We start from the raw sequence: 26,695 nt of genomic DNA, 5'->3' as shown, positions 1-26,695 counted from the left end.
CTGAATATCTCCCTGAATAAGTCACTCATTTTGGAAAACAGAAGCATAGCGCGTCTCTCTCTAAATACCCTCCCAGCAGGCAGAACTCTCATCTGCTGCCTCCTCTCCTCCCTGCGCGTAAAACTCAACTGATCGGACGGCAACATGGCTGGAACTGTAAGTATAAAGAAACGAGCGTTTCCACTGATCCCTGCAGTGTTTCTCTGGACATCAGTTGTGTTTGTTTCACTCTGTGTGGTTTTACTGCTGCTCTGCTCTGAATGGAGTGACAGCTGTCATTACGCATGTCATTACGCGTGGTTTAAATGTCGGTACCCCTCCAAACGCTCTGATCAGAACCAATAGTTTTCTCTTGAGGTGATGGGATCACTACTCGGGGCATCATTCATAACTTTTCATAACCTGGTGTGCTTTTGTGCATTTGTTTTATTCCCTTTTATCGTCAAACTATTTGCTGGCTTGGCCATTGATTGAGACATCCAGTCTTTTCATTGGTTAGACATCTTAAAAATGGGATATTAAATATTATGTATATTCAGCTGGCCGGTGAAAACTCTGGACACGTTTGTGCGACTTTTTAAAGATAGTTTGAAGAAAGTTATATTTAAACTGTAACCTATTTAAAGTGAGTGTAGGATTACTCTATCACTGTAAGAGACATGACAGACCTTTTCATTCTCATGTCGATTTACTGACACACAATTTGATAAATTATGCTTGTAAAAGTTAACCTTTTATAAAAATGTACAAATCTTAATCTAAACAGAAGGTGCCAACATCTTACTGAGACCATACTACCTTCCTTCTTCCAGTTCAACCTGAGGAAGTGTGACCAGTAGAACTATAGATCAGCAGTAGTAGAATCAGGAGTGAGTAGTTTCAGTATTAGCAGGCCTCAGTTTAGAGGCCAGACCCCACGAGGGAAGCCAGCAGACGGACTGAGAGGGTCCATGTCTGCTGATGGAGAGCATATGTTGGTCTGAGGCGGTGGTGGACACAGGAAGTCTGCTGCTCAAACCATATCTCAACCTGTAATAAACCAGTGTATTTATATCAAACAGCTCCTCCTCCTCCTCCTCCTGCCTCCTCTCCTCCCTGCGAGTATGCTCCACCATTCAGGCGACAACATGGCTGTAAGTATAAAGAAACGAGCGTCCCCACTGATCCCTGCAGTGTTTCTCTGGACATCAGTTGTGTTGGTTTCACTCCACCTGGTTTTATTGCTGCTCTGCTCTGAATGGAGTGACAGCTGTCATTAGGCGTGTCATTAGTCCTGTCATTATGCGTTTCATGAAACCCAAATTTTCTCCCAAATTTCGATTTACCTGTACCTGTACCTGTACTTTGACAATAAAGATCATTCATTCATTCATTCATTCATTCATTCATTCATTTAAACATGGGATATTAAATATTATATATATATTCACCTGGACGGTGAAAACTGTGAAAACTCTGAACACGTTTGCGCGACCTTTTAAAGATAGTTTGAAGAAAGTTATATTTAAACTGTAACCAATTTAAAGTCAGTGTAGGATTTCTCTATCAATTGTAAGAAACATGCCACACCTATCCGTTCTCATGTCGATATACTGGCACAATTTGTTAAATAATGTTTGTAAAAGTTATCCTTTTATAAAAAATTACAAATCGTAAGGTGCCAACATCTTACTGAGATCATACTACCTTCCTTCTTCCAGTTCAACCTGAGGAAGTGTGACCAGTAGAACTATAGATTAGCAGTAGTAGAATCAGGAGTGAGTAGTTTCAGTATTAGCAGGCCTCAGTTTAGAGGCCAGACCCCACGAGGGAAGCCAGCAGACGGACTGAGAGGGTCCATGTCTGCTGATAGAGAGCATATGTTGATCTGAGGCGGTGGTGGACACAGGAAGTCTGCTGCTCAAACCCTCTCTCTCTCTCTCTCTCTCTCTCTCTCTCTCTCTCTCTCTCTCTCTCTCTCTCTCTCTCTCTCTCTCTCTCTCTCTCTCTCTCTCTCTCTCCCTCTCTCCCTCTCTCTCCCCCCCTCACCCCTCTCTCTCCCTCTCCCTCTCTCTCTCTCTCTCTCTCTCTCTCTCTCTCTCTCTCTCTCTCTCTCTCTCTCTCTCTCTCTCTCTCTCTCTCAGATGGAGGTGAAGAATATGCCCCTGAAGGTGGGCCACACATTGACCGTCACCGGGGTCCCGAATGCGGGTGCTGATCGGTGAGTATCAGTGGATCCACCGTCCCGTCGCGCTAACACTTTCACCCACTAGGGGGCGGTGTCTTCCACGCGCATGTGGCCCATGAATCTGTCCTCCTATATGTTTAGAACAAAAAGCTTGGATCGTTTCCTTGTTTGTTTTTTTCATTTTACTGAAGGAAGTTGAACTGCAATAGAAATCCTTCAAAGTCTAGTACTGGAGTTCAGAGGTTAATCATGAGGGTGGGGGGGGGGGGGTGCAGGGGGCAAAGGTTAATCATGAGGGTGGGAGCCGGGTGCAGGGGCCAAAGGTTAATCATGAGGGTGAGGGCCGGGTGCAGGGGCCAAAGGTTAATCATGACTGTAGGGCCGGGTTCAGGGGTCAAAGGTTCATGATGAGGGTGGGGGCCGGGGTCAAAGGTTAATCATGAGGGTGGGGGCCGGGTGCAGGGGTCAAAGGTTAATCATGAGGGTGGGGGCTGGGTTCAGGGGCCAGCTGTAAAGGCTCCTCCCCTTCAGTTTGCCTCTATTTAAAGCCTTGAGTTAGCCTCACCCACACACAACACACCTGCTAGTCTGTTCTCCTGGGGTTGAATGTTATTTGAAGCTGTTCCGCTGTAATGATTCAGATAAAGAGAATCCCCAACCCCCACGATAATCTCTCCACAATCTTAAAGATGCTGTAAAGTAACATCAGCGTGAAGTCGATAAGTCGACTCATCGATGGATCGGGGTCTGAATCGGTGACTTGAGCAGCTTCAGTCCCGTGCGTGACACGTTTATTGTACTGCAGCTGTAGTGACTAATGAGTACCGGGTGGTCTCCCTCCTCCTCCACTTCTCCCTCCTCCTCCTCCTCCTCCTCCTCCTCCTCCTCCTCCTCCTCCTCCTCCCTCCAGCTTTGGGTTGAACATCCTCTCCGGGACCGACAACGCGTTCCACATGAGCGTGTGGTGGAAAGCAACATCAGTTGGCCACAATGTCGACGAGATGGTGATCTACAACACGTACCAGGGGGGGGTCTGGGAGGAGGAGATCCATCAGGGGGGGTTCCCCTTCAAACAAAAGGAGCTTTTCAAGGTGAGGGGGGGAGAGGGGGGAGGGAGGGGGAGAGGGGGGCGTAGGAAGAAAAGGAGCACTTCAAGGTAAGGGGGGGAGAGGGAGGGGTGAGGGAGAAGGGTGAGGGAGGGGGGGAGGGAGAGGGGGGGTTCCGCTTCAACTACGATGAGTCTTTCAAGGTGAGAGGGGGATGGAGGGGGGAGCTAGAGGGGGGGAGGGAGAGGGGGAAGGGAGGGGTGAGGGAGGGGGGTAGGAAGGGCGAGGGAGATGGGGGGGAGGGAGGGGGAGGGAGATGGGGGGTGTATGAACATACATTAAGTAAATGAACATATATTTTCTTCCTGTTGCTCTCTCTCTCTCTCTCTCTCTCTCTCTCTCTCTCTCTCTCTCTCTCTCTCTCTCTCTCTCTCTCTCTCTCTCTCTCTCTCTCTCTCTCTCTGTAGTTCACCGTCACCCTGACCCATGAGGAGTTCTTGGTGATCCTGAGCGATGGCTCTGAGGTCCACTTCCCCAACCGCCTGGGGGCGTCTGAGTACCTGGACTTCACCCTCTGGGGCGGCGTCCTCATCCGCAGCTTTGAGATCAACTAACCCTGAGCTGGATCTCCTCCTTCAGTCTGGTGGCCTCTCCTCACAGCAGACCGGTTCACAGGCAGATGAGAACCACTCACTTCATCAACCTCTGACATCCCTGTGTTAGATGTTCTTTACAAAGCTTTTTATGCAATGGCACCACTGATTGATTTGTTTTGTTTAGGCCTTTGTATTCCTTTGAGAACATCGGCCATTGATGAATCGCTTCCTCCCTGGCCTGTCTTGGGCCATCTTCTCCATCTGTTGCCCCGTCAGCCCTTCCTCCTTCCATCGTCGAACTGATGTGTATTAAAAAAGATTTTTTTAGCAATGATAATCAGCATCTGGTGATTTATTTATCAAGTTGTCGTAGTCCACCATTTTGTGTGTGTGTGTCTACGGGTGTATATTTGTGCATTTTTCTGTTTCTCTGAGTGTGTGTGTGTTTGTGTGTGTGTACATGTATACGTTTCTGTGTGTGTAGATTCTGTAGCTAATGGCATGGAAAAATTAGCATTTCAATTTGCGTGGCAGTTAATATTCCATATTACCTTGCAAATAAGGGAAAGTGTTCCTTAGTAGTATTAATACTTCTCAGAGGATACATATTTGGTGCGGTGCATGGGTTGGCCTTTCGGAATCGAACCCGCATCTTGGTGTTCATGCCTGGACTCCAGGACTTGATACAACTCTATCTCACACGCTAGTCTGGCCTGACAATAACACGATGACCATGCCATGAGAAATATAACCAATTATAATAACTAGCTAATAATATAACTTCATAGTTTCATACTGTGTGTAATTCTGCAAGGATGATCTTTTAAATGATTGTGTTGTAAGGGAACAATACTATCTCAATAATAGACTATACACTACAATACTATCTTAATACTAGACTATACCCTACAATACTATCTTAATAGTATACTATCTACTATACAATACTATCTCAATACTATACTATCTACAATGCAACACAATAATATCTCAATACTGTACTATCTTCTATACAATACAATACTATCTCAATACTATGCTATCTACTAAACAATAAAATACTATCTCAATACTATACTATCTACTATACACTACAATACTATACTATCAACTATACAATACGATACTATCTCAATATCTACCATACACTACAATACTATACTATCTACTATACAGTACTATTTCAATACTATACTATTTACTATCCAATACAATGCTATATACTATCTCTGTATCTAAACTATAACTATACTTTCTCTGACACAATGGACCACCAATCATATTCTGCACTTCAATGTTTTCAAAGATGTATCCAAAAAATATGAATGAGTCATATTTACTCTATGCTGTTCTGCATTGTTTAATGGTTGGGCCAAATAACAGCTGATTAATACGGTTATTAATATGAATCATCTTTCTTTGCATTGCGGGTTCATTCATTGCGACATTTGTGGTTTAATCATTTCAAATACCTTCTCTGGGGGGATGGCATTTATTAAACCACATGTACTGACACGCGTAATGACATGGTAATGACACGCTATGATAGAGAGAGAGAGAGAGAGAGAGAGAGAGAGAGAGAGAGAGAGAGAGAGAGAGAGAGAGAGAGAGAGAGAGAGAGAGAGAGAGAGAGAGAGAGAGCGAGAGAGAGAGAGAGAGAGAGAGAGAGCGAGAGAGAGAGAGAGAGAGAGAGAGAGAGAGAGAGAGAGCGAGAGAGAGAGAGAGAGAGAGAGAGAGAGAGAGAGAGAGAGAGAGAGAGAGAGAGAGAGAGAGAGAGAGAGAGAGAGAGAGAGAGAGAGAGACACAGAGTGAGAGACAGAGAGAGAGAGAGAGAGAGGGAGAGAATTTCAAGAAGATGTTGAATGCATTCGTGTGTCATGATCTGAAGATCATCTGGGCTAATTTTCAAGAAGATTAGACACAATTTGTGACAAGAGAGGCCTTGTAAAGGTTTTTGAAAAAATCAAAGATGGTGGAAAATCCAATAAGGCAGAAAAGACATCTTAAGATGCGTCGAACATGGCTTGGGCCAAGGGTTCTAGTGAGGGTTCTTGTGAAAAACGGATGAACGGGTCAAAAGTTAATAACCTTGATGTATGTCCAACTTTGACCTGTTGGTGGCGCTAGACCTCTTGACCTATAGTTGCCTACACAGTATCACCACTAGGTAATAACTTCCCTTTAATGTATCATAGACTTTATGACATTATTGGTACAAAGATTATTACGTTACTGGGAAATGCACTTTATTACATTATCGGGAAGTTATTAAATTATCATACAACATAACATGCTTACAAGGAAGTTCTCTATGTGCTCAGAATCTTTGAAGTGCTCTCTGTTTACAACCTACATCACACCGTTATATACTGCTCAATTGTGGTCTAACTATAGAAAAAAGAGTATGCATGGGCTCAAGGTAGCATAATGATGATGCAATGAGGCTGCTACTTCGTGTCCCTAGGTGGCACAGGACCAGTCAATTGTTTGTGTCCATTAGAGTGCCAAACTGTGAGGCACTCTAAAGACAGCTGATGTTTAGTTTCATGTGTCGCCTAGACAAGTCAGAGGACCACATAATTGAAGCCCTAGTCAGCCCTCTGAAAAGCTGCTATAGATTCACGTCTAGGTTAAAATAGCATTGGGGCAATAGCCTGCATCTATTTTTTTTTCTTTTCTTTTTTTTCCTATTTTTTAATATTTATGATGCGTTAAATGGACCTGTATCTGCAATAAAGCTTTATTATCATAAGGTTTAATTACATTTTCAATGGACTCAAGTGCATATTTTTATGACATTATTGGGGTTACTACATCATCGGGAAATTATTACATTGTCATGTTCTACACGTCTCTCTATAAATACCCTACCAGCAGGCAGGACTCTGCTCTACTGCCTCCTCTCCTCCCTGCGTGTAAACTCAACAGATCGGACGGCAACATGGCTGGAACTGTAAGTATAAAGAAACGAGCGTCTCCACTGATCCCTGCAGTGTTTCTCTGGATATTTGTGTTGGTTTCATTCCGCGTGGTTTTACTGCTGCTCTGCTCTGAATGGAGTGACAGCTGTCATTACGCGTGTCATTACGCATGTCAGTACATGTGGTTTAAATATGGGCTATGGCAAGTAAACCCCGCCAGAAAACGGGGTTAGCTTTTTACGCGCTCTTGAAGGTCTTCATTGCGGCGTAAAAAGCGGCGCAATTTTTGCGCAATACGGCGTAACAAACGCAGTTTATTTAACGGCGTTTTTTAAGGCGTAACGAAGGTGATACGTGACTGAATGAGGTCATTTTCTGGAGGGGTTGGCTTGCTATATATTGGCACCTTCCCTGACGCGCGGATCAGAACCAATAGTTGTCTCTTGAGGTGATGGGATCACTACTCCAGGCATCAGTCATAACTTTTCATAACTTGTTGTGCTTTTGTTTATTTGTTTGATTCATTTTTTTCGTCAAAGTATTTGCTGGCTTGGCCATTGATCGAGAAGTCCAGTCTTATCATTGGATAGACAGCTTAAACATGGGATATTAAATATTATATATATTCACCTGGCCGGTGAAAACTCTGAACACGTGCGACTTTTTGAAGATAAAAGTTAACCTTTTAGAAAATGTACAAATCGTAAGGTGCCAACATCTGACTGAGATCATACTACCTTCCTGCTTCCAGTACACCACGAGGAAGTGTGACCAGTAGAACTATAGATTAGCAGTAGTAGAATCAGGAGTGAGTAGTTTCAGTATTAGCAGGCCTCAGTTTAGAGGCCAGACCCCACGAGGGAAGCCAGCAGACGGACTGAGAGGGTCCAAACCATATCTCAACGGTAATAAACCAGTGTATTTCTATCTCTGTCTCTGTCTCTGTCTCTGTCTCTCTCTCTCTCTCTCTCTCTCTCTCTCTCTCTCTCTCTCTCTCTCTCTCTCTCTCTCTCTCTCTCTCTCTCTCTCTCTCTCTCTCTCTCTCTCTCTCTCTCTCTCTCTCTCTCTCTCTCTCTCTCTCTCTCTCTCTCTCTCTCTCTCTCTCTCTCTCTCTCTCTCTCCCTCCCTCCCTCCTCTCTCTCTCTCTCTCTCTCTCTCTCTCTCTCTCTCTCTCTCTCTCTCTCTCTCTCTCTCTCTCTCTCTCTCTCTCTCTCTCTCTCTCTCTCTCTCTCTCTCTCTGTGTCTCTCTCTCTCTCTCTCTCTGTCTCTCCTCTCTCTCTCTCTCTCTCTCTCTCTCTCTCTCTCTCTCTCTCTCTCTCTCTCTCTCTCTCTCTCTCTCTCTCTCTCTCTCCTCTCTTCTCTCTCTCTCTCTCTCTCTCTCTCTCTCTCCTCTCAAATTCAAATAAAGCTTAAATTCAAAAAGCTTTGTTGGCATGACTATTGTGGTAAAACCAAACAGTGTTGCCAAAGCATTACAGTGTTACAAATATTTTGTATAATATCATAAGAGAACATCATAACAATATGTAAACATAACAACCTATAACAATATACCATTACATACATTACATAATATCATAGTAAATTAAATGAATGTAAAGAGAAGCTACATAAAACACATTATAGGTTACGAATAATCACTAAAATCAAACAGTGAGGCCTGGTGTAGAATGTCATCCTCTCATGTTGTGGCAAGCTGAAATAAACTGTCCTGCGAGGACGGAGTAAGATATATACTCTCTCTCTCTCTCTCTCTCTCTCTCTCTCTCTCTCTCTCTCTCTCTCTCTCTCTCTCTCTCTCTCTCTCTCCCACTCTCTCTCTCACTCTCTCATTCTCCTAATTGATTATTCTCTCCCTTTCTCTCCCTCTCTCTCTCTCTCTCTCTCTCTCTCTCTCTCTCTCTGAATGAGCGGAAGGTGCGTGATTTGCGGAGCAGAGCGGAGCGGAACCTTCACCTATAGGTAGGTGAAGGTTTTGTAAGGGTTTTTTTGTGAGGTTTGTATTCTTTGGGGTGTTTTTGTGCGATCGACCAGCGGCCGCTGGTCGGTACGCCTAAAGCATGGTTGCGTTCAGCGATCTGACCCGAATGCACGGCATCAAGATCTCCCCGACTTTTCCTTGCTCGGTTGAGGACTGCGGTTTGGCAGTGGGAGAGTTGATCGGGCATAGTAGCATTAAATCCGCTGCCCGGATGAACGGGGCAGTCGTGATTTTTGTTGACAGCGTGGCGAAAGCCAACAAAGTAGTGGAGACCGGCATTGTGGTTAATGATTCATTTGTATCAGTGTCTCCGCTAACTACACCTGCGGCAAAGGTCACTATTTCCAACATCCCCCCGTTTATCGGGGATGAGTTGTTGATCAGGGAGTTATCGAGGCACGGGAAAGTCGTGTCCGCTATAAGGAAGTTGCCGTCCGGTTTTAAGTCTCCCCTGATGAGGCATGTCGTGGGGTACAGACGGCAGGTGCATATGATTTTGAACAAAAAGGACGTGGAGCTGAATTTGGTTTTCAGCATTAAAGTTGATGATTTTGATTACGCAGTGTTTGTCAACTCTGGCACGCGCCCGGAGAAAACCCCTGCAAAGCGAGCTGAGCCTGCTGAGGCGAGAGCAGGGACCTCGGCCGGTGTTGAGACGGTGAAACAGAGGGTGGCAGATGTGGAGAACCTCATTCAGTGTGTTGCCGATGTTGAGGGGAAAAGGCTAGATGTTGAGGATGCAGTGTGGTGAAAGTCCCACGAAAGCATCTAAAAATGTTGAAAATGAAAAGCAGTGTGGAAAAAATCCAGAAGATGCAATTCTGGGTGTTGAAAATGGAAGGCAGAGCAAATGTATTGTTCAGAAGGAGGGGAATAATGCAGTCAAAGAGTCGGCAGAGACTGTTGAGGCTGGGCCCATCCCTGCTGCAGCAGAGGGATGCAGTGGCAGTGAGGAAGGGTTGATGGAGGAGGAAGATACTGTGTGTAAACCTCCTCTCCTCAAGAGAAAACAGGGCAGTGAAACCTGTGGCTCCAAAGCCAAGAAAGCAACGGCTAGTGGAGAGCAGGAGGAGACAGTGTCTATTAGGGCTGTAACGATACACAAACTCACGATTCGGTTTGTATCACGATTTTCGACCCACGGTTCGATACATCCCACGATTTTTTGAAATTTAAAAAGCATTTTATTTAAACAACACTTATATACCAATTAACTTAATGTAACATTTAATAACAAATAATTTGGAACACTGAACAGATTCGAACAGAAAGAATACTATTAAAGTATAGCTAAATGAATAAAGAAATAACTTGTGGGAGGATGCTTTTTTCAACTGTTTGGTTGGTTTAGTCAAGTTAGGCCTAGTTAGCACTACTTATTAGGCTATGTAGCTTAAATAATGACATAATCAGGCCGTATAGAATGCAACATGTTTAATAGCCTAACTTTCAATAGATGGAGAAAAACCTGAAGGTCATGAACGTCGCAATAACGAGGCGTTACGAGTAGCATATGTGTGTGCGCCAGAATGGCAATGTGCGTATGCGTGTGTGAGTGACGTCAGCGAGTGAGTGGACGAGCGAGGAGAGCGAGCGGTAGCGCGTGTGTCTAGTGAAGAAGCGAACGAGTCCGGTAGAATAAAGTACCCATCCTGTCAATAATCGGTGGCCGCTTCATTCCGACCTATAAGCAGACAAACTGCCAGTCAAATCACACAAAACACTAGAGACAGGATCACACAGACCCCCTCTGGATAAATGTCGTTCATATCGCATATGAGCACTTCGACGGCTGCGGAGAAATGCGATCCTCCGTAGCCACGGAGGATTGCAGTCGCATACTTACGGCATCGATAGGAGGGGGCGCTGTCAGCAGACTATTATCTAGACAAATTATTAGCAAATTTCAATCGGACAATTTGACCGCAGAGTTAGAAAGGGCGTATCGCGCTTCTGCCTTCTCACACCGCGAGACAGGATCGTGGCTTTGAGTATCGCGATTTTCGGTTTGATACGCGTATCGTTACAGCCCTAGTGTCTAGTGATGAGCAGGCAGAGGTACAGTCTAGTGAGGAGGAGGTGATGGAGGACGGTGCCACAGACAGTCAGCCCCTCACAGACTCAACGCTGCTTTCTGCTTCTCAGTTGGAAGAGTTGTACACCATACATAGCATACAAATGTTCCTTCAAAAAACAAAAAATATGAAGAATGTCCAATTTGAAGAGTATTTTGCAGATAAGAGTATGCTGTTGCTTTCAGTCAAGGCTCAGATGAGCATCAGAGGGGAGGGAGGTTTCTCAGAGCAAGAAGTCTACAGATTGAAGAAGATTGCTCTGAGACTCAAACAAGAGCTACATGCTGAAGACTATGTGTAGAGCAGTTGGCCTCCTGTTTCTTCTCATCTGTGTGTCTCTCCTCACATCAAAAACAATGACTTATTTTAAGGTTTCCACTCTTGAGGAGTGGAAGAGGGCTTGCCTGTTTGAAACTCTTAAACTTAAAAAAAATAATATAATGATGCTCCAGGAGACTCACAGTGATGTTTTTAATGAAACAGACTGGAGGAGGGAGTTTGAGGGCAAAGTCATTTTAAGCCATTTTAACAGCACGAGTGCAGGAGTAGCTCTCCTGTTCTCCAGAGATTTTGTGCCCTTATCCCATGTGGTGGAAGAGCGGGTTAAGGGGAGACTGCAGGTAGTTAAGGCAAAATATGAGCGTTTTAATATTGGATTTATTAATGTATATGCTCCAAACTCTGGCCCTGACAGAGTTCAGTTTTTAAATGAACTTAGTCTGGTTTTAAGTCAGTGTGTGCCAGAAGATTATTTGTTTTTGGGAGGGGACTTTAACTGCACAGCGGAGGATAAAGATAGGAATCATACGGAACCTCATGCACCTTCTCGGAAGGCAATGCTAACACTGATGGAGAATCACAGTATGAGTGACGTATGGAGGAAATTCCACCACAATGTAAAACAATATACTTGGGTCCACAGCAGGGAACTTGTTTTATCTCTAGCTAGGTTAGACAGGTTTTACTCTTTTACGCATCATTTTAGCATTTTTAAAGCGTGTAAAATATGTCCAGTAGGCTTCTCTGACCATTCCATGGTCATATGTGAGGTTTTTATTGCAAATATGAGGAATAAGTCTGCATACTGGCATTTTAACACAGCTTTGCTTTTAGATGCGCATTTTAGAGAGGTTTTTATTTATTTTTGGAAAGGTTTTAGAGAGAGGAAGGGGGATTTTATGTGTTTAAAACAATGGTGGGATCACGGCAAAATACAGACTAAGCAGCTTTGTCAGCATTACACTCTCAATGTTTCTCGTGACATCACCAAGTCTATTAAAGATCTGGAGTTAGACATAGTGGAGCTGCAGAGTTCTGCACAGTCCACAGGAAATGGAGGCTATGTTGAGAGCCTCAAATCTAAAAAAGCCATGCTGGTAGACCTGCTGGGCTCCAGAGCGCAAGGGGCGCTAGTCCGCTCACAATTTCAGAGCGTTTCTTTAATGGACTCCCCGTCCAAATTCTTCTTCAGTCTGGAGAAGAAGAATGGCCAGAGCAGGCAGATTCATGCGCTGCGGTCAGAGGACGGACAGCAGCTTACAGGCATAGCAGAGATAAGGAACAGGGCGGTATAATTCTATGTGAAGCTGTTTAGCAGTGAGTACCAGGAGGAAGATGCTGTTTTTGACTCGTTCTGTGAGAACCTGCCTACAGTCTCAGTGGAGACCAACAGAGAGCTGGAGGGGCCCTTGACTGAGGACGAGGTGTTTTCTGCCTTGCAGAGTGTGCAGGGGGGTAAGGCCCCCGGCATCAATGGTTTTGCCCTCTGAGTTCTACAAGGCTTTCTGGTCTGAACTTAAGGAAGACATGCTGGGGGTCTTCTCAGAGAGCTTTGAGGACTCCTCCCTCCCTCAGAGCTGCAGGAGGGCTGTGCTCACTCTGCTGCCCAAGAAAGGGGACCTTCAGGAGATCAAGAACTGGAGGCCCGTCTCACTGCTTTGTGTAGATTATCAGCTGCTGTCAAAAGTCCTGTCAAACCGGCTGAAGAAGGTGATGGACCAGCTCATTCACCGGTCTCAGACGTACTGTGTGCCCGGCAGGTCCATGATTGACAATGTGTCACTCATTAGGGATATTTTGGAAGTCTCCGGTTCATTGGGTTTAGATGCTGGTCTAGTTTCTTTAGACCAGGTAAAAAGCTTTTGATCGGGTTGAGCACCGTTACCTTTGGAAAGTTTTACAAAGGTACGGCCTCAGCCTGGGTCTGATAGCTAAGATAAAGGTCATGTACGAGAACATTGAGAGTGTTCTGAAGATAAACAGTGGTCTATGCAAACCTTTCATGGTACAAAGAGGTATTCGACAAGGCTGCGCCATGTCTGGTATGTTGTACTCACTGTCTATAGAACCCATGTTGCACAATGTTCGTGTTTTTATTGATGGCCTGTTTGTACCTGATATTAGTTCAGATTTTATCTCATCAGCTTATGCTGATGACATCATAATTTCTATTAAAAATCAGGAGGACATTAATAGATTGGGCGAGATTGTTGAGTGCTGGAGAAGGTAGAGGGGAAGTTGGCTAAGTGGAGGTGGCTGCTTCCCCACATGTCCTACAGAGGAAGGGTCCTCATTATTAACAATCTGGTCGCGTCCACCTTGTGGCACAGATTGAAATGTTTAGAGCCCCCTGCTGGGCTCTTGCAAAAAGTGCAAGCGGTCATTGCAACTTGTCCCATTTTCTGGGACAAGTTGCATTGGGTTCCTCAGAGTGTTTTATATCTTCCGAAAGAAGAGGGGGGGCAGGGGCTAGTTCACCTGGGGAGCAGAGCGGCGGCTTTCAGGCTGCAGTTTATCCAGCGGTACCTTTTGGGGCAGGATGATGTCGTCTGGGGACAGGTAACAGGCATCATATTAAGGAAGATAGCTGGCCTCTTTCTAGACAAATCCTTGTTTTTATTGAATTGTGTTTCGTTTCATGTGTGTAGTTTGCCTCCTTTTTATCATGGTGTTTTCAAGGCATGGACTCTTTTTAAATGGGAGAGACTGGGGCCCGCTGCGTCTCTGTTCTGGCTCCTGGAGGAGCCCCTGGTGTGTGGAGCTCGGCTGGACGTGCAAGATGGCAGTAGCCCTGGCCTCACCCAGCGCCTGCGCTCCACTGGGGTGTTCAAGCTGAGGCAGGTGGTGGACCTGGCAGGGCCCGGGCTCCACAACACTGAGGCTGTGGCTTCTCTCCTGGGTCTGAGGTCCAGCCGGCACACCAGAGACATCATAAACAAGTGGATTAACAGTGAGGAGCGAGAAATGCTGAGGGACTACTTCAGCGGGGCGGATGTACCGGACAAGGGGGATCTGTTTCCAGAGCTCGGACTGTCGGTGGATCAGACCGGACTGGTGAAACCAGTGGGCCTTTCCAAGTCCAGGATGGATTTACACTTTCTTTCGGGGAAAAGCTTTTACAAGTACTGTGTGGTGGCTACACACAAGCACAAGCTGAGCAATCGGAGGGAAAATTCAAAGAAATGGTGTTTGTTGAACTTTGTGGTTGGGCAAGCCAAAATGGCGGTTTACATAAGCAGGAAGAACCAGGTAGAAGGGGAGGCAGAAATGTTTGGGGTCCTGGTGAAGGCCAGAGTCAGGGTGGACTTCAGGTTCCACTCTTTAATGGGCACAATGGAAGAGTTCAGGGACCTTTGGTGTTTTACTTCTGCAGTATGCACTGTGCAGGAGGGGAAGCTCTTTTTTAACTGTGTTTGATTGAGTGTGTTTATTTAGGTATTCATTATTTATTGCTGTCTAATGTAAAGTCCTTTTGTCTTGTGTTAAAATGTTAATTGTTGAAGAAAAAAACAGAATAAAAGTATTTTTTTTTCTCTCTCTCTCTCTCTCTCTCTCTCTCTCTCTCTCTCTCTCTCTCTCTCTCTCTCTCCCTCTCTCCCTCTCTCCCCCTCTCTCTCTCTCTCTCTCTCTCTCTCTCTCTCTCTCTCTCTCTCTCTCTCTCTCTCTCTCTCTCTCTCTCTCTCTCTCTCTCTCTCTCTCTCCTTTTTTGGGACCAAAATCCCCCCTCCCCCAGTCCTGGCGGGTGCATGTTTCAGGGGTAAACTCATGGCTACTTGGATTTCTGTATCTGTGGCCTAGGAATTTGATCTCTTCACAGCAGCTGGAAAGAAAAAATTATATTCATCTCAACAGAGCACGTCTTCTGATGATGGAGCATGTTTTGTCTGTCAAACCCCAAAACAAAGAATTCCTGCCATCGATAATCTTGTGCATGAAAACACCAGTACCAGGATGGGGAAGGGTGAGAAGTTTGACTGCCAAAACACACAAGGGTTTGTCAATAAGCCCCACAGAGGTAACTCCAGTGTTGGGAAAGTTCACTTTCTACGTGAACTAGTTCATAGTTCAGTTCACACATTTTAAAGAACTAGTTCAGTTAAACGTTCATAATTCAAAATTTTAAACTAAGTTCACAGTTCCAAAAAATTAACAAGTTCATAGTCCTTTCTTTCAATATGTTGCTGTGAGATATTCTTTTTTTCCGGTATTTTGAACATTGAGCCCCCTTTTTGGTTTGTCTAGGATGAAATAGAGTGGTTGAATCAAGTATCGTAGCAAAATACAGTTTATATCGTGTTTTATTGCACATTTAGCGCATTTTATAAATCCCATTGATATCTGTTGGAAGACTCATTGCTCGTTGGCCGGAAACGGAAAGGGGGGGCGTTCACGTTTGGTTGTAGTCTTTTTACTAGGATCTAGCCCTACTGTTGAGATGGAGAACCGATTCTAGGAGGTATTCTAGTCCGCTGAGCTATGAGCCAGAGAACTAACGTTATGGATTGTACATATTTATAATTTGAAATTCGTCCCAGCCTTTATACCAGAGATACTGCAGGGTATAACTGTGTTTTCTGATTACAGTTTAATGTAACAGTAAGCTTACAACACCGCAACTGCAAATTAACCACATGGAGATAACCATGGCAACCGGTCAAAAAACATGGCGATCTGCGTGCGCATCCGCCGTGTTGATAAACAAATACCCCCGTATTGAACAAAGTTAAATCAAGTGAGCGTGCCGTTCACAGACACCAGAATGAACGAGTTCACAGTAACATTCATCAGGCAGTAATACAGTACGTTCAGTTCAAGTTCGCCCAAAATATGAACGAGTTCATGAACTATCGTTCAATGAACGCGGTCAGGCACAACACTGGGTAACTATTAATAAATTCCATTTGAACTATAACATACGTTGACTAGTTTATTTACATACAGGTTTGACTTTGAACCATCGTCTTAAATTTGATGCGAGCTACTACAGGGAGCCAGTGGAGGTCCGGGAAGAGGGGGGTCACATGGGAGAACTTCGGTAGGTTGAACACGAGGCGCACTGCCACATTCTAGATGCACTGCAAGGAAGTCCAGCCAGGAGTGATTTGCAGTAGTCGAGGCAGGAGATGACCAGTGATTGGACTAGAAGCTAAGCTGCTTCCCTTGTGAGGAAGGGCCGGATTCTGCGGATGTTGTAAAGTGCAAATCTGCAGGATCGGGCCACCGCAGTGATGTTTGCGGTGCAGCATAACTGATTGTCCAATACCACACCGAGGTTTCTGGCAGTTGGAGAAGGAGATACAGTGATGTTCTCAACGGTGACCAGTAAGTCCATGTGTGGGCAATCTTTCCCTGGAATTAGGAGGAGCTCGGTTTTGTTGAGGATAAGCCTCAGGTGATTGGCAGTTGTCCAGGTGCTAACGTCCGCCAGACATTCCGATATGCGTGTTGCAATCAGGGCATTATCAGATGAGGGGAAAGAGAGAAATAGCGTGATAAAATTTGAACTAATATCAGGTACAAACAGACCATCAATAAAAACACGAGTGTCGTCAGCATAGCAGTGATAGCACTTTGTGATAGTGATAGCAGAAATAACACTTTTCAATAACACAATTCATGTGTAAAACATTACCGTTCACACTGAAGTTAAAAAGTTATATCTTTGTTAATTTTAGTCACAACACTGTCAAACAAGCTTTCCTCAAAATCACAATTTCCCTAGGCATGTTTTCATGTTGCGCACATGGTTGGTATGAAGTCACATTGTGACTCGACTTACATTAGACTTGTTGGATGCAGACATTTAGCTGGGAGTGTTTATTCGGTTACACCACTCTAAAATTAGTTTTCCTTTAAGTCACCATTCCTCTAAGATTATGTTTTCACGTCGGCAAAAGCTCGAAATTGAGTCCTGTGGTTACTCGACGTCTAATGGACTTGTTGGCCTCGACACAGGTCGATTAAATATTTGCTGGGTAGGATTTTTTTTCTGAGTATCTTCCTGAATACGTCACTCATTTTGGAAAACAGAAGCGTAGCGCGTCTCTCTATAAATACCCTCCCAGCAGGCAGGACTCTGATCTGCTGCCTCCCTCCTCCCTGAACGTAAACTCAACGGATCGGACGGCAACATGACTGTAAGTATAAAGAAACAAGCATTTCTACTGATCCCTGCAGTGTTTCGCTCAACATCAGTTGTATTTGTATCATTCCGTGTGGTTTTACTGCTGCTCTGCTCTGAATGGAGTGACAGCTGTCATTACGCATGTCATTGCGCGTGGTTTAAATGTCGGTACCTCTCCAAACGCTCTGATCAGAACCAATAGTTGTCTCTTGCGGTGATGGGATCACTACTCCGGGCATCATTCATAACTTTTCATAACCTGTTGTGCTTTTGTGCATTTGTTTTATTCCCTTTTATCATCAAACTATTTGCTGGCTTGGCCATTGATTGAGACATCCAGTCCTTTCATTGGTTGGACATCTTAAAAATGGGATATTAAATATTACGTATATTCACCTGGCAGGTGAAAACTCTGAACACGTTTGTGTGACTTTTTAAAGATAGTTTGAAGAAAGTTATATTTAAACTGTAACCTATTTAAAGTGAGTGTAGGATTACTCTATCATTGTAAGAGACATGACACACCTTGTCATTCTCATGTCAATTTACTGACACACAATTTGTTAAATGATGCTTGTAAAAGTTATCCCTTTATAAAAATGTACAAATCTTAAACTAAACAGAAGGTGCCAACATCTTACTGAGACCATACTACCTTCCTTCTTCCAGTTCAACCTGAGGAAGTGTGACCAGTAGAACTATAGATTAGCAGTAGTAGAATCAGGAGTGAGTCGTTTCAGTCTTAGCAGGCATCAGTTTAGAGGCCAGACCCCACGAGGGAAGCCAGCAGACGGACTGAGGGGGTCCATGTCTGCTGATGGAGAGCATATGTTGGTCTGAGGCGGTGGTGGACACAGGAAGTCTGCTGCTCAAACCATATCTCAACCTGTAATAAACCAGTGTATTTATATCAAACAGCTCCTCCTCCTCCTCCTCCTCCTGCCTCCTCTCCTCCCTGCGAGTATGCTCAACCAATCGGACGACAGCATGGCTGTAAGTATAAAGAAACGAGCGTCTCCACTGATCCCTGCAGTGTTTCTCTGGACATCAGTTGTGTTGGTTTCACTTTGTGTGGTTTTACTGCTGCTCTGCTCTGAATGGAGTGACAGCTGTCATTACGCGTGTCATTACGCCTGGTTTAAATGCGGGCACCTCTCCAGACGCGTGGATCAGAACCAATAGTTGTCTGTTGAGGTGATGGGATCACTTCTCCGGAAATCATTCATAACTTTTCACAACCTGTTGTGCTTTTGTGCATTTGTTTTATTCCCTTTTACGTCAACTATTTGCTGGCTTGGACATTGATCGAGACAACCAGTCTAATCATTGGTTAGACAGCTTAAACATGGGATATTAAATATTATGTATATTCTCCTGGCCGGTGAAAACTCTGGACTTGTTTGTGTGACTTTTTGAAGATAGTTTGAAGAAAGTTATATTTAAACTGAAACCTATTTAAAGTCAGTGTAGGATTTCTCTATCATTGTAACAAACATGCCACACCTATTCGTTCTCATGTCGATATACTGAAATATAATTAGTTAAATAATGTTTGTAAAGTTAACCTTTTTTAAAAATGTACAAATCTTAAACTAAACAAAAGGTGCGAACATCTTATTGAGACCATACTAACGTCCTTCCAGTTCAATATGAGTGTCCAGTAGAACTACAGATTAGCAGTAGTAGAATCAGGAGTGAGTAGTTTCAGTATTAGCAGGCCTCAGTTGAGAGGCCAGACCCCACCGAGGGAAGCCAGCAGACGGACTGAGAGGATCCATGTCTGCTGATGGAGAGCATATGTTGGTCTGAGGCTTTGGTGGACACAGGAAGTCTGCTGCTCAAACCATGTCTCAACCTGTAATAAACCAGTGTAATTCAATATAAAACAGCTCAACTGTCCCTCGCTCTCCCATTCTCTCTCTCACTCTCTCATTCTCCTAATTGATTATTCTCTCCCTCTCTCTCTCTCTCTCTCTCTCTCTCTCTCTCTCTCTCTCTCTCTCTCTCTCTCTCTCTCTCTCTTTCTCTCTCTCCCCCTCTCTCTCTCTCTCCCCCTCCCTAACAGAACATGCAGGTGAATAACAGGCCCCTGAAGGTGGGTCACACGTTGACCATCACCGGGATACCCAAGACTGGTGATGGACGGTGAGTTGAACGGTGAACGATTGGTGATCGGTGAGTATCAGTGGATCCACCGTCCCGTCGCCCTCACACTTTCACCCACTAGGGGGCGGTGTCCTCCACTCGCAGATTGCCCATGAATCTATCCTCCCATACGATTAAAAAAAAAAGTTTAACTGCAATAGAAATCCTTCAAAGTCCAGTTCTGGAGTTCAGAGGTTAATCATGAGGGTGGGGGCCGAGTGCAGGGGCCAAAGGTTAATCATGAGGGTGGGGGCGGGTTCAGGGGTCAAAGGTTAATCATGAGGGTGGGGGCCGGGGTCAAAGGTTAATCATGAGGGTGCGGGCAGAGTACAGGGGCCAAATGTTAATCATGAGGGTGGGGGCCTGGTGCAGGGGTCAAAGGTTAATCAGGAGGGTTAGGTCGGGTGTTGGGGTCAAAGGTTAATCATGAGGTTGGGGGGGGGGGGTGCAGGGGACAAAGGTTAATGATGAGGGTGGGGTCTGGTTTCAGGGGCCAGCTGTAAAGGCTCCTCCCCTTCAGTTTGCCTCGCTAATTTAACGCCTGGAGTTAGCCTAGCCCACGCACAAGCACACCTGCTAGTCTGTTCTCCTGGGGTTGAATGTTTTTGAAGCTGTTCCGCTGTAAGGATTCAGATAAAGAGAATCCCCAACCCTCACGATAATCTCTCCACAATCTTAAAGATGCAGTAAAGTAACATCAGCGTGAAGTCGATGAGTCGACTCATCGATGGATCGGGGTCTGAACCGGTGACTTGAGCAGCTTCAGTCCCGTGCGTGACGCGGTTATTGTACTGCAGTGACTAATGAGTACCGGGTGGTCCTCCTCCTCCTCCTCCTCCTCCTCCTCCTCTTCTTCCTCTTCCTCAACCTCCTCTGTCCAGGTTTGAATCTAACATCCTTTCCGGGAGTGACAGAGCGTTCCACATGTCAGTGCGGTTCAGAGGTACAGAGGGCATAAGTACAGAGAGCGAGGTGGTTTACAACACGTTCCAGGCGGGAAGCTGGGGGGCCGAGGTCCGCCAGGGGGGGTTCCCCTTCAAACACAATGAGCTCTTCAAGGTGAGGGGGGGAGGGAGCGAGGAGGGAGAGGGGGGAGGGAGAGAGGGGGTTCCTCTTCAATTACGATGCGCTCTTTAGGGTGAGAGGGGTTGGAGGGGGGAGGGAGAGAGGGGATTCCCCTTTATCTACAATGAGCTCTTCGAGGTGAGAGGGGGAGTTAGAGGGGGGGGAGAGAGGGGGAAGGGAGGGGGGAGGGAGGGGGCTGGTGCATGAACATAGATTTTCTTTCTGCTTCTCTCTCTCTCTCTCTCTCTCTCTCTCTCTCTCTCTCTCTCTCTCTCTCTCTCTCTCTCTCTCTCTCTCTCTCTCTCTCTCTCTCTCTCTCTCTCTCTCTCTCTCTCTCTCTCTCTCTCTCTCTCTCTCTCTCTCTCTCTGTAGTTCACCATCACCCTGACCCGTGAGGAGTTCTTGGTGATCCTGAGCGACGGCTCTGAGGTCCACTTCCCCAACCGCCTGGGGGCGTCTGAGTACAAGGACTTCTCCTTCGAAAAGGGCGTCCTCATCCGCAGCTTTGAGATCAACTAACCCTGAGCTGGATCTCCTCCTTCAGTCTGGTGGCCTCTCCTCACAGCAGACCGGTTCACAGGCAGATGAGAACCACTCACTTCATCAACCTCTGACTTCCCTCTGTTAGATTTTCTTTACAAAACTTTTTCTGCAATGGTAAAACTGATTGATTTGTTTTGTTTAGGCCTTTGTATTCCTTTGAGAACATCGGCCATTGATGAATCGCTTCCTCCCTGGCCTGTCGTCGGCCATCTTCTCCATCTGTTGCCACGTCAGCCCTTCCTCCTTGAATCGTAAAACTGATGTGGATTAAAAAAGATTTCTTTAGCAATGATAATCAGCATCTGGTGATTTATTTATCAAGTTGTCGTTGTCCACCATTTTGTGCGTGTGCCTGTGTGTATGTGTGTCTGCGTGTGTATATTTGTGCATGTTTCTTTGTCTGTGTGTGATTGTTTGTACGTGTGTGTGTGTGTGTATGTGTTTGCATGTATGTGTGTGCGTGTGTGTGTGTGCGTGTGTGCGTGCTTGTGTGTGCGTGCCAGTGTGTGTGTGTGTTTGTGTGCGTGCATATGTGTGTGTGTGTGTAGTTTCTGTACCTAATGGCATGAACAAATTTCAATTGGCGTGGCAGTTAATATTCCATATTTCCTTAACTTAAGCTGCATATGAGGGAAAGTGTTCCTTAGTAGTATTACTACTTCTCACAGAATAAATATTTGATGCAGTGCAAGAGTTGGCCTTTTGGGAATCGAACCCGCACCTTGGTGTTAAAGCCCTAGCCTGGACTCGAGGCCTTGATACATCTCTATCTCACACGCTTGACCGGCCTGCAAGTAACATGATGACAATAACTAGGAAATGATAGCAATTATAATAGCTAGCTAATAATATAACTTCATCGTTTCATACTGTGTATAATTCTGCAAGGATGATCTTTTTCATGATTGTGTTGTAGGGGAACAATACCATCTCAATAAAAGACTATACACTACAATGCTATCTCAATATTTTACTATCTACTATACAATACAATACTATCACAATACTATACTATCTACTATACAATGCTATCTCAATACTATACCAGCATATCTACTATAGGGGTCTGAACCGGTGACTTTAGCAGCTTCTGTCCCGTGCGTGACGTGGTAATTGTACTGCAGTGAGTAATGAGTACCTCCTCCTCCTCCTCTCCCTCCTCTCTCCTCCTCCTCTCTCCTCCTCCTCCTCCTCCTCCTCCTCCCCCTCTCTCTCTCCCCCTCTCCCCCTCTCTCTCTCTCTCTCTCTCTCTCTCTCTCTCTCTCTCTCTCTCTCTCTCTCTCTCTCTCTCTCTCTCTCTCTCTCTCTCTCTCTCTCTCTCTCTCTCTCTCTCTCTCTCTCTCTCTCTCTCTCTCTCTCTCTCTAGTTCACCATCTCCCTGACACTTGAGGAGTTCCTGGTGATCCTGAGCGATGGCTCTGAGATCCTCTTCCCCAACCGCCTGGGGGCGTCTGAGTACCTGGACTTCTCCTTCGACGAGGGCGTCCTCATCCGCAGCTTTGAGATCAACTAACACAGGATATTTTTCTGTGAAAATGGCGGACATCATATTCTGCACTTCAATGTATTTGAGGTGCTCTCTCTCTCTCTCTCTCTCTCTCTCTCTCTCTCTCTCTCTCTCTCTCTCTCTCTCTCTCTCTCTCTCTCTCTCTCTCTGTCTCTGTCTCTGTCTCTGTCTCTGTCTCTGTCTCATTCTCTGTCTCTCTCTCTCTGTCTCACTCTCTGTCTCTGTCTCTCTCTAAGTACTTTGGATTTGAGCAAATAACAATACTTGTAATTTACAGTTTTTCTCGATTGTATACACACAAAAAATGGAACCATGCACACAATTCTGAAAACTCGAAACTCATGTATCAACTGCAAGACTCCAGACTGCTAAACTCTAAGCACAATTCCACACATGTGTTTTTCACACATATCGAAATTTTAAATTCCATTTTCGCAAAACTCTAAGCACAAATCTCCTCATTTAGCACACTTGCTTCACCTGAAAAACACTGGCCTTCAAAACGCCACACCCAATTACCAATTGGTCTGACTCAATTCTCACCTCTTTCAACTCAACTGGCAGAACACTTCAGTCATGTGTGAGAGCATAAAAGAGGCCCCAGGTGAGCTCTGCCGGGTTGTAGATGAGCTCCTCTGGCTTGATCAGGATCGGAGGTGGGATTCAGACTGATTTACATGTAGACCTGTTTCACCGCATTTAGATTCTTTGTTTTATTTTTTGTTGGCCTACGAACAACATAAAAAATAAATATTTTCTTTGTTACTTTTTTGTATTGGTGCACTGATTTCCTCATTACATCCCCTGAAGACAGTCTAAACATTTTCTGGCTGTAGTGTTTTTCATTTTTGTTATCAATACAAAATAGGTAACATTGGTGCATTTTAAGAGCTGTGCTGCAGTATCAACTTAACCAACTTTAGCCTATTGGAGCTAATGGGATAGACAAATATGCATTGTATCCTATTCTGATACGATTGTGTCAATGCAATATTCCATATGATATATTCACAGTATTGTATTACAATATGGCTTTATCTTTATACTGTATGTAAAACATATTTGCAACTTTAAAAAAGGAAGATATTTCTAGACAATTTTATACATTTGAATATGTAACATGGCCTCATGAAGCCAAAACATATGTTAATAGTATATTGATGGAAGTGTTTTACATTTTTCACACCAGTGTTTAATTGATATATACATCTATCTATATATATATACATATATATATATATATATATATATATATATATATATATATATATATATATATATATATATATATATATATATATAAATAAATATATATCTAAATCTATATCTATATCTAGATATAGATATCGATATGTTTTGAGAAGAGAGAACATAGTTTTGCGTGCAGTGCTTCATATTGAAAGTGATTTGTGGAGCACATGCGTAGGCTAGGGGAGGCTGCGGTGGTAAGCCTGGTATGTGTAGGCCTATGAGTGTGTTTGAAGACATGCCGGTTAAAGGTGTTGGAGCACTAGGCAACCCTGTATCCTCTTCCACACGTGAACACACTGATACACATCCCTCCGCACCGCACATGCACACGTTGGGGGATGCTTCAGACATCGGGAGCGGTGTTAGTCCAGTGGGTCGCCCTGTGTTCTCATACACTCACACGCACACAGATGAACATTCCCCACTTCAGCCAGTGTCTAGTCCAGATGTAAGTCCTTCAGACCTAGGGAATCTCATCTCACAATTAGCTCACCAAAACATTGCTAGCCAGCTAAAGAGATATGTTGGTTAAAATTGTTCAAAGATTGCATCTGTCGAGTTCAAGGCAATCAAAAATATACCCAGACAATCAGGACATCTGTGTTAAGTGTGGAGGCACACCCTGCCACTTGACTCATATGTTTGGGTCATGCCCCAAACTTGAACATTACTGGATCTCCATCTTTAAAGTCCTCTTAGAAACTTTAGGTTAACTTTGGAACCGTGCCCTCTTGTGGCCATATTAGGTGTTTCACTCACCCCACACGTCCTCAGCAAGACCCATGCAAATGTTGTGGCATTCGCCATCCTGCAGGCTAGGCGTAGAGTTCTACCCAAGTGGAAATCCCCACGTCCCCCTCTTGTGTCCGTCTGGTTGATAGACCTCATGTCTTATTGTAAATTAGAGAAAGTCCAATTCACTCTACGCGGGGACACAAGCAGATGTTTCAAGCTGTTTTATACAATACTTTACTGACTTAAATTATATTCTATTATATACTCCTTCTACCTGGCATAGTATTTATAGGACATATATCTATTCTTCTAAATTCTAACTGTTAACTCTTCCAAACCTCCACTTTGGGGCCTCTATGTCTCTGTTGTTATGCCATTATCACCAACACACCCTAACTGTGGCTGTTCTGCAGCCAACCACCAACAATCTGTCCACCATGTTTTTTATTTATTTTTTGGCTTTACTGTGCTTATGATTTGTGTGTCTGTGATGTATTTGGGTGTCTTTTTTGTCAAGGGAGGGTTAGGGTGGGTGTGTGGGAGGGTTTGGGGTGGTGGGAGTTTGTGCTCTTTGACTTTCGGATTAATATTTGTAATGTACAATTTTTGATTTGGGCTTTAAAAATTGATAAACCAAAAAGTTTTCTTGTATTGTCTGATGTTTTATCACACTGAACAGCCCAGATTTGTTTTCTTTTCTTTATTTTTTAATACTATTAGATAGCAGTCCGTATTTGTATTGACTGACAGAGGCTGATTCTCATTGAAGATGTAAATCTGAATGTGTGCTCTCTGTGATATTAGACAGAAAGGGCCTAAGAGAAGGTCAGCGTCCTGTTCTCAGTGCACCGGTACAACGCAGCAGTCGGCAACGGGCAGACCGAGCCGGCTACATAAACTGTACTCTAATCACTGAGAAGTAGAAGTGCTAAACGTGTTTAAGGATAACAACAGCAGTGTTTATCAACTGGAAAATAACTCTGTTGCAACTGCTACTCAAAACCAACTGAGTCCTGCAGTATTGTCTGTGTTGTTGTTCTGCCAAGCAGAGGGAGGTATCTCGACAGTTGACTTTCTTGATTCTTTAAAAATGTTTTAATCATGAGTAACCTAATGAGTTTGTTATTTTCTTTATTATAGTGGCCTACACCTGGTTTACTTGTGTATGATTTGAATTTACTTGTCTATTGCCTTTTATGCTTTCTTTCATTGATTTAGTTAATTATTAATGGGTCACCAGAAAATACACTGAATTCTCTTTTTGTGGGTGATCTTTAAACTATGTTTAGTATGATCAAGAGGGAGGAATGTAGAATGTTGGTGTATTTTAGTGTCTCTCTGTTGTTCACATTTCTAGTCTAGGAACAGGCAAGGGCCTCTCATACTGATACAAGGTGTCTGCCATTGTTATGTCTCAACAAGGTTGAACCGACCGGGTCCTCCGGGACATAGCCAGGGCCAAATACCTTATCAAGGCTGAGAGTGCGTCTGTTCACGTGTTATTCATCTATCCCCTTTTTGTATAATACTCGCCCCAACCCTTTGGTTCGACGAGTAGAGGGTTTCGACAGCCAAGTGTAACCCATGCTATTTCACTCTCTCTGCTAATATATGTATATGTCATTTTATATGAATGTATATATTATAATAATATATATAATGTAGTGTGTATGGTGTATATCTATGGTATATATATATTCCCAGTATATTGTAGCGACCAGTGTTCACGTGCTACAATGTATTCCTGACGGCTGCTAACTGAAACGGTTGCCTGGAGACCGTGTTTTGTTGACGCTGGTTCTCTGCTTGACGCGTAAGAAGAGCGAACATAGACTTGAAGAGCGAATATAGACTTGAAGAACGAACATAGACTTGAAGAGCGAACATAGACTTGAAGAGCGAACATAGACTTGAAGAGCGAACATAGACTTGAAGAGTGAACATATAGACTAGAAGAGAAACGAAGAAAAGGTTATATTCCTGACGGCCGCTAACTGAAACGGTTGCCTGGAGACCGTGTTTTTGTTGACGCTCCCTAATAGAGCGAACATAGACTTGAAGAGCGAACATAGACTTGAAGAGCGAACATAGACTTGAAGAGTGAACATATAGACGAAGAGAAACGAAGCAAAGGTTATTACGGAAGAAATAGAAGATATGGAGGAAGATTTGACGTTACTTTGAACAAGAGAACAGCCTGTCATCGACTGGCCCCTGCTCAAGAGCGTTCGGCCGTAGCGGTAGTGGTAGGAACAGAACG

The 26,695-nt window shown here is 44.3% G+C and overlaps 1 protein-coding gene across 5 annotated transcripts; it reads left to right on the top strand.

The window, feature by feature from the left end:
* LOC115545318 (beta-galactoside-binding lectin) lies at window positions 1–21,237 on the top strand. Of its 5 annotated transcripts, XM_030358343.1 has the most exons (6): window positions 1–156; window positions 1,062–1,133; window positions 2,124–2,200; window positions 3,078–3,258; window positions 3,681–3,856; window positions 20,948–21,237. In XM_030358343.1, the coding sequence occupies exons 1-5, from the start codon at window positions 145–147 to the stop codon at window positions 3,825–3,827; spliced, it is 489 nt and encodes a 162-aa protein (XP_030214203.1). In that variant the 5' UTR covers window positions 1–144; the 3' UTR covers window positions 3,828–3,856; window positions 20,948–21,237. The 5 variants fall into 5 exon arrangements, with proteins under 5 accessions (XP_030214203.1, XP_030214202.1, XP_030214201.1 ...); XM_030358342.1 differs by lacking the exon at window positions 20,948–21,237 and having other exon boundaries at window positions 3,681–4,144; XM_030358341.1 differs by lacking the exons at window positions 1,062–1,133; window positions 2,124–2,200; window positions 3,078–3,258; window positions 3,681–3,856 and adding exons at window positions 18,108–18,182; window positions 19,255–19,334; window positions 20,216–20,393 and having other exon boundaries at window positions 15–156; window positions 20,772–21,237.
* Window positions 21,238–26,695: the final 5,458 nt, after the last annotated feature.

The sequence above is a fragment of the Gadus morhua genome, chromosome 6 (assembly GCF_902167405.1).
Source record: "Gadus morhua chromosome 6, gadMor3.0, whole genome shotgun sequence".
Classification (NCBI taxonomy): Eukaryota; Metazoa; Chordata; class Actinopteri; order Gadiformes; family Gadidae; genus Gadus; species Gadus morhua.
The sequence above is the reverse complement of the archived record's forward strand: the minus strand, read 5'-3'. Positions and strand labels throughout refer to the sequence as shown.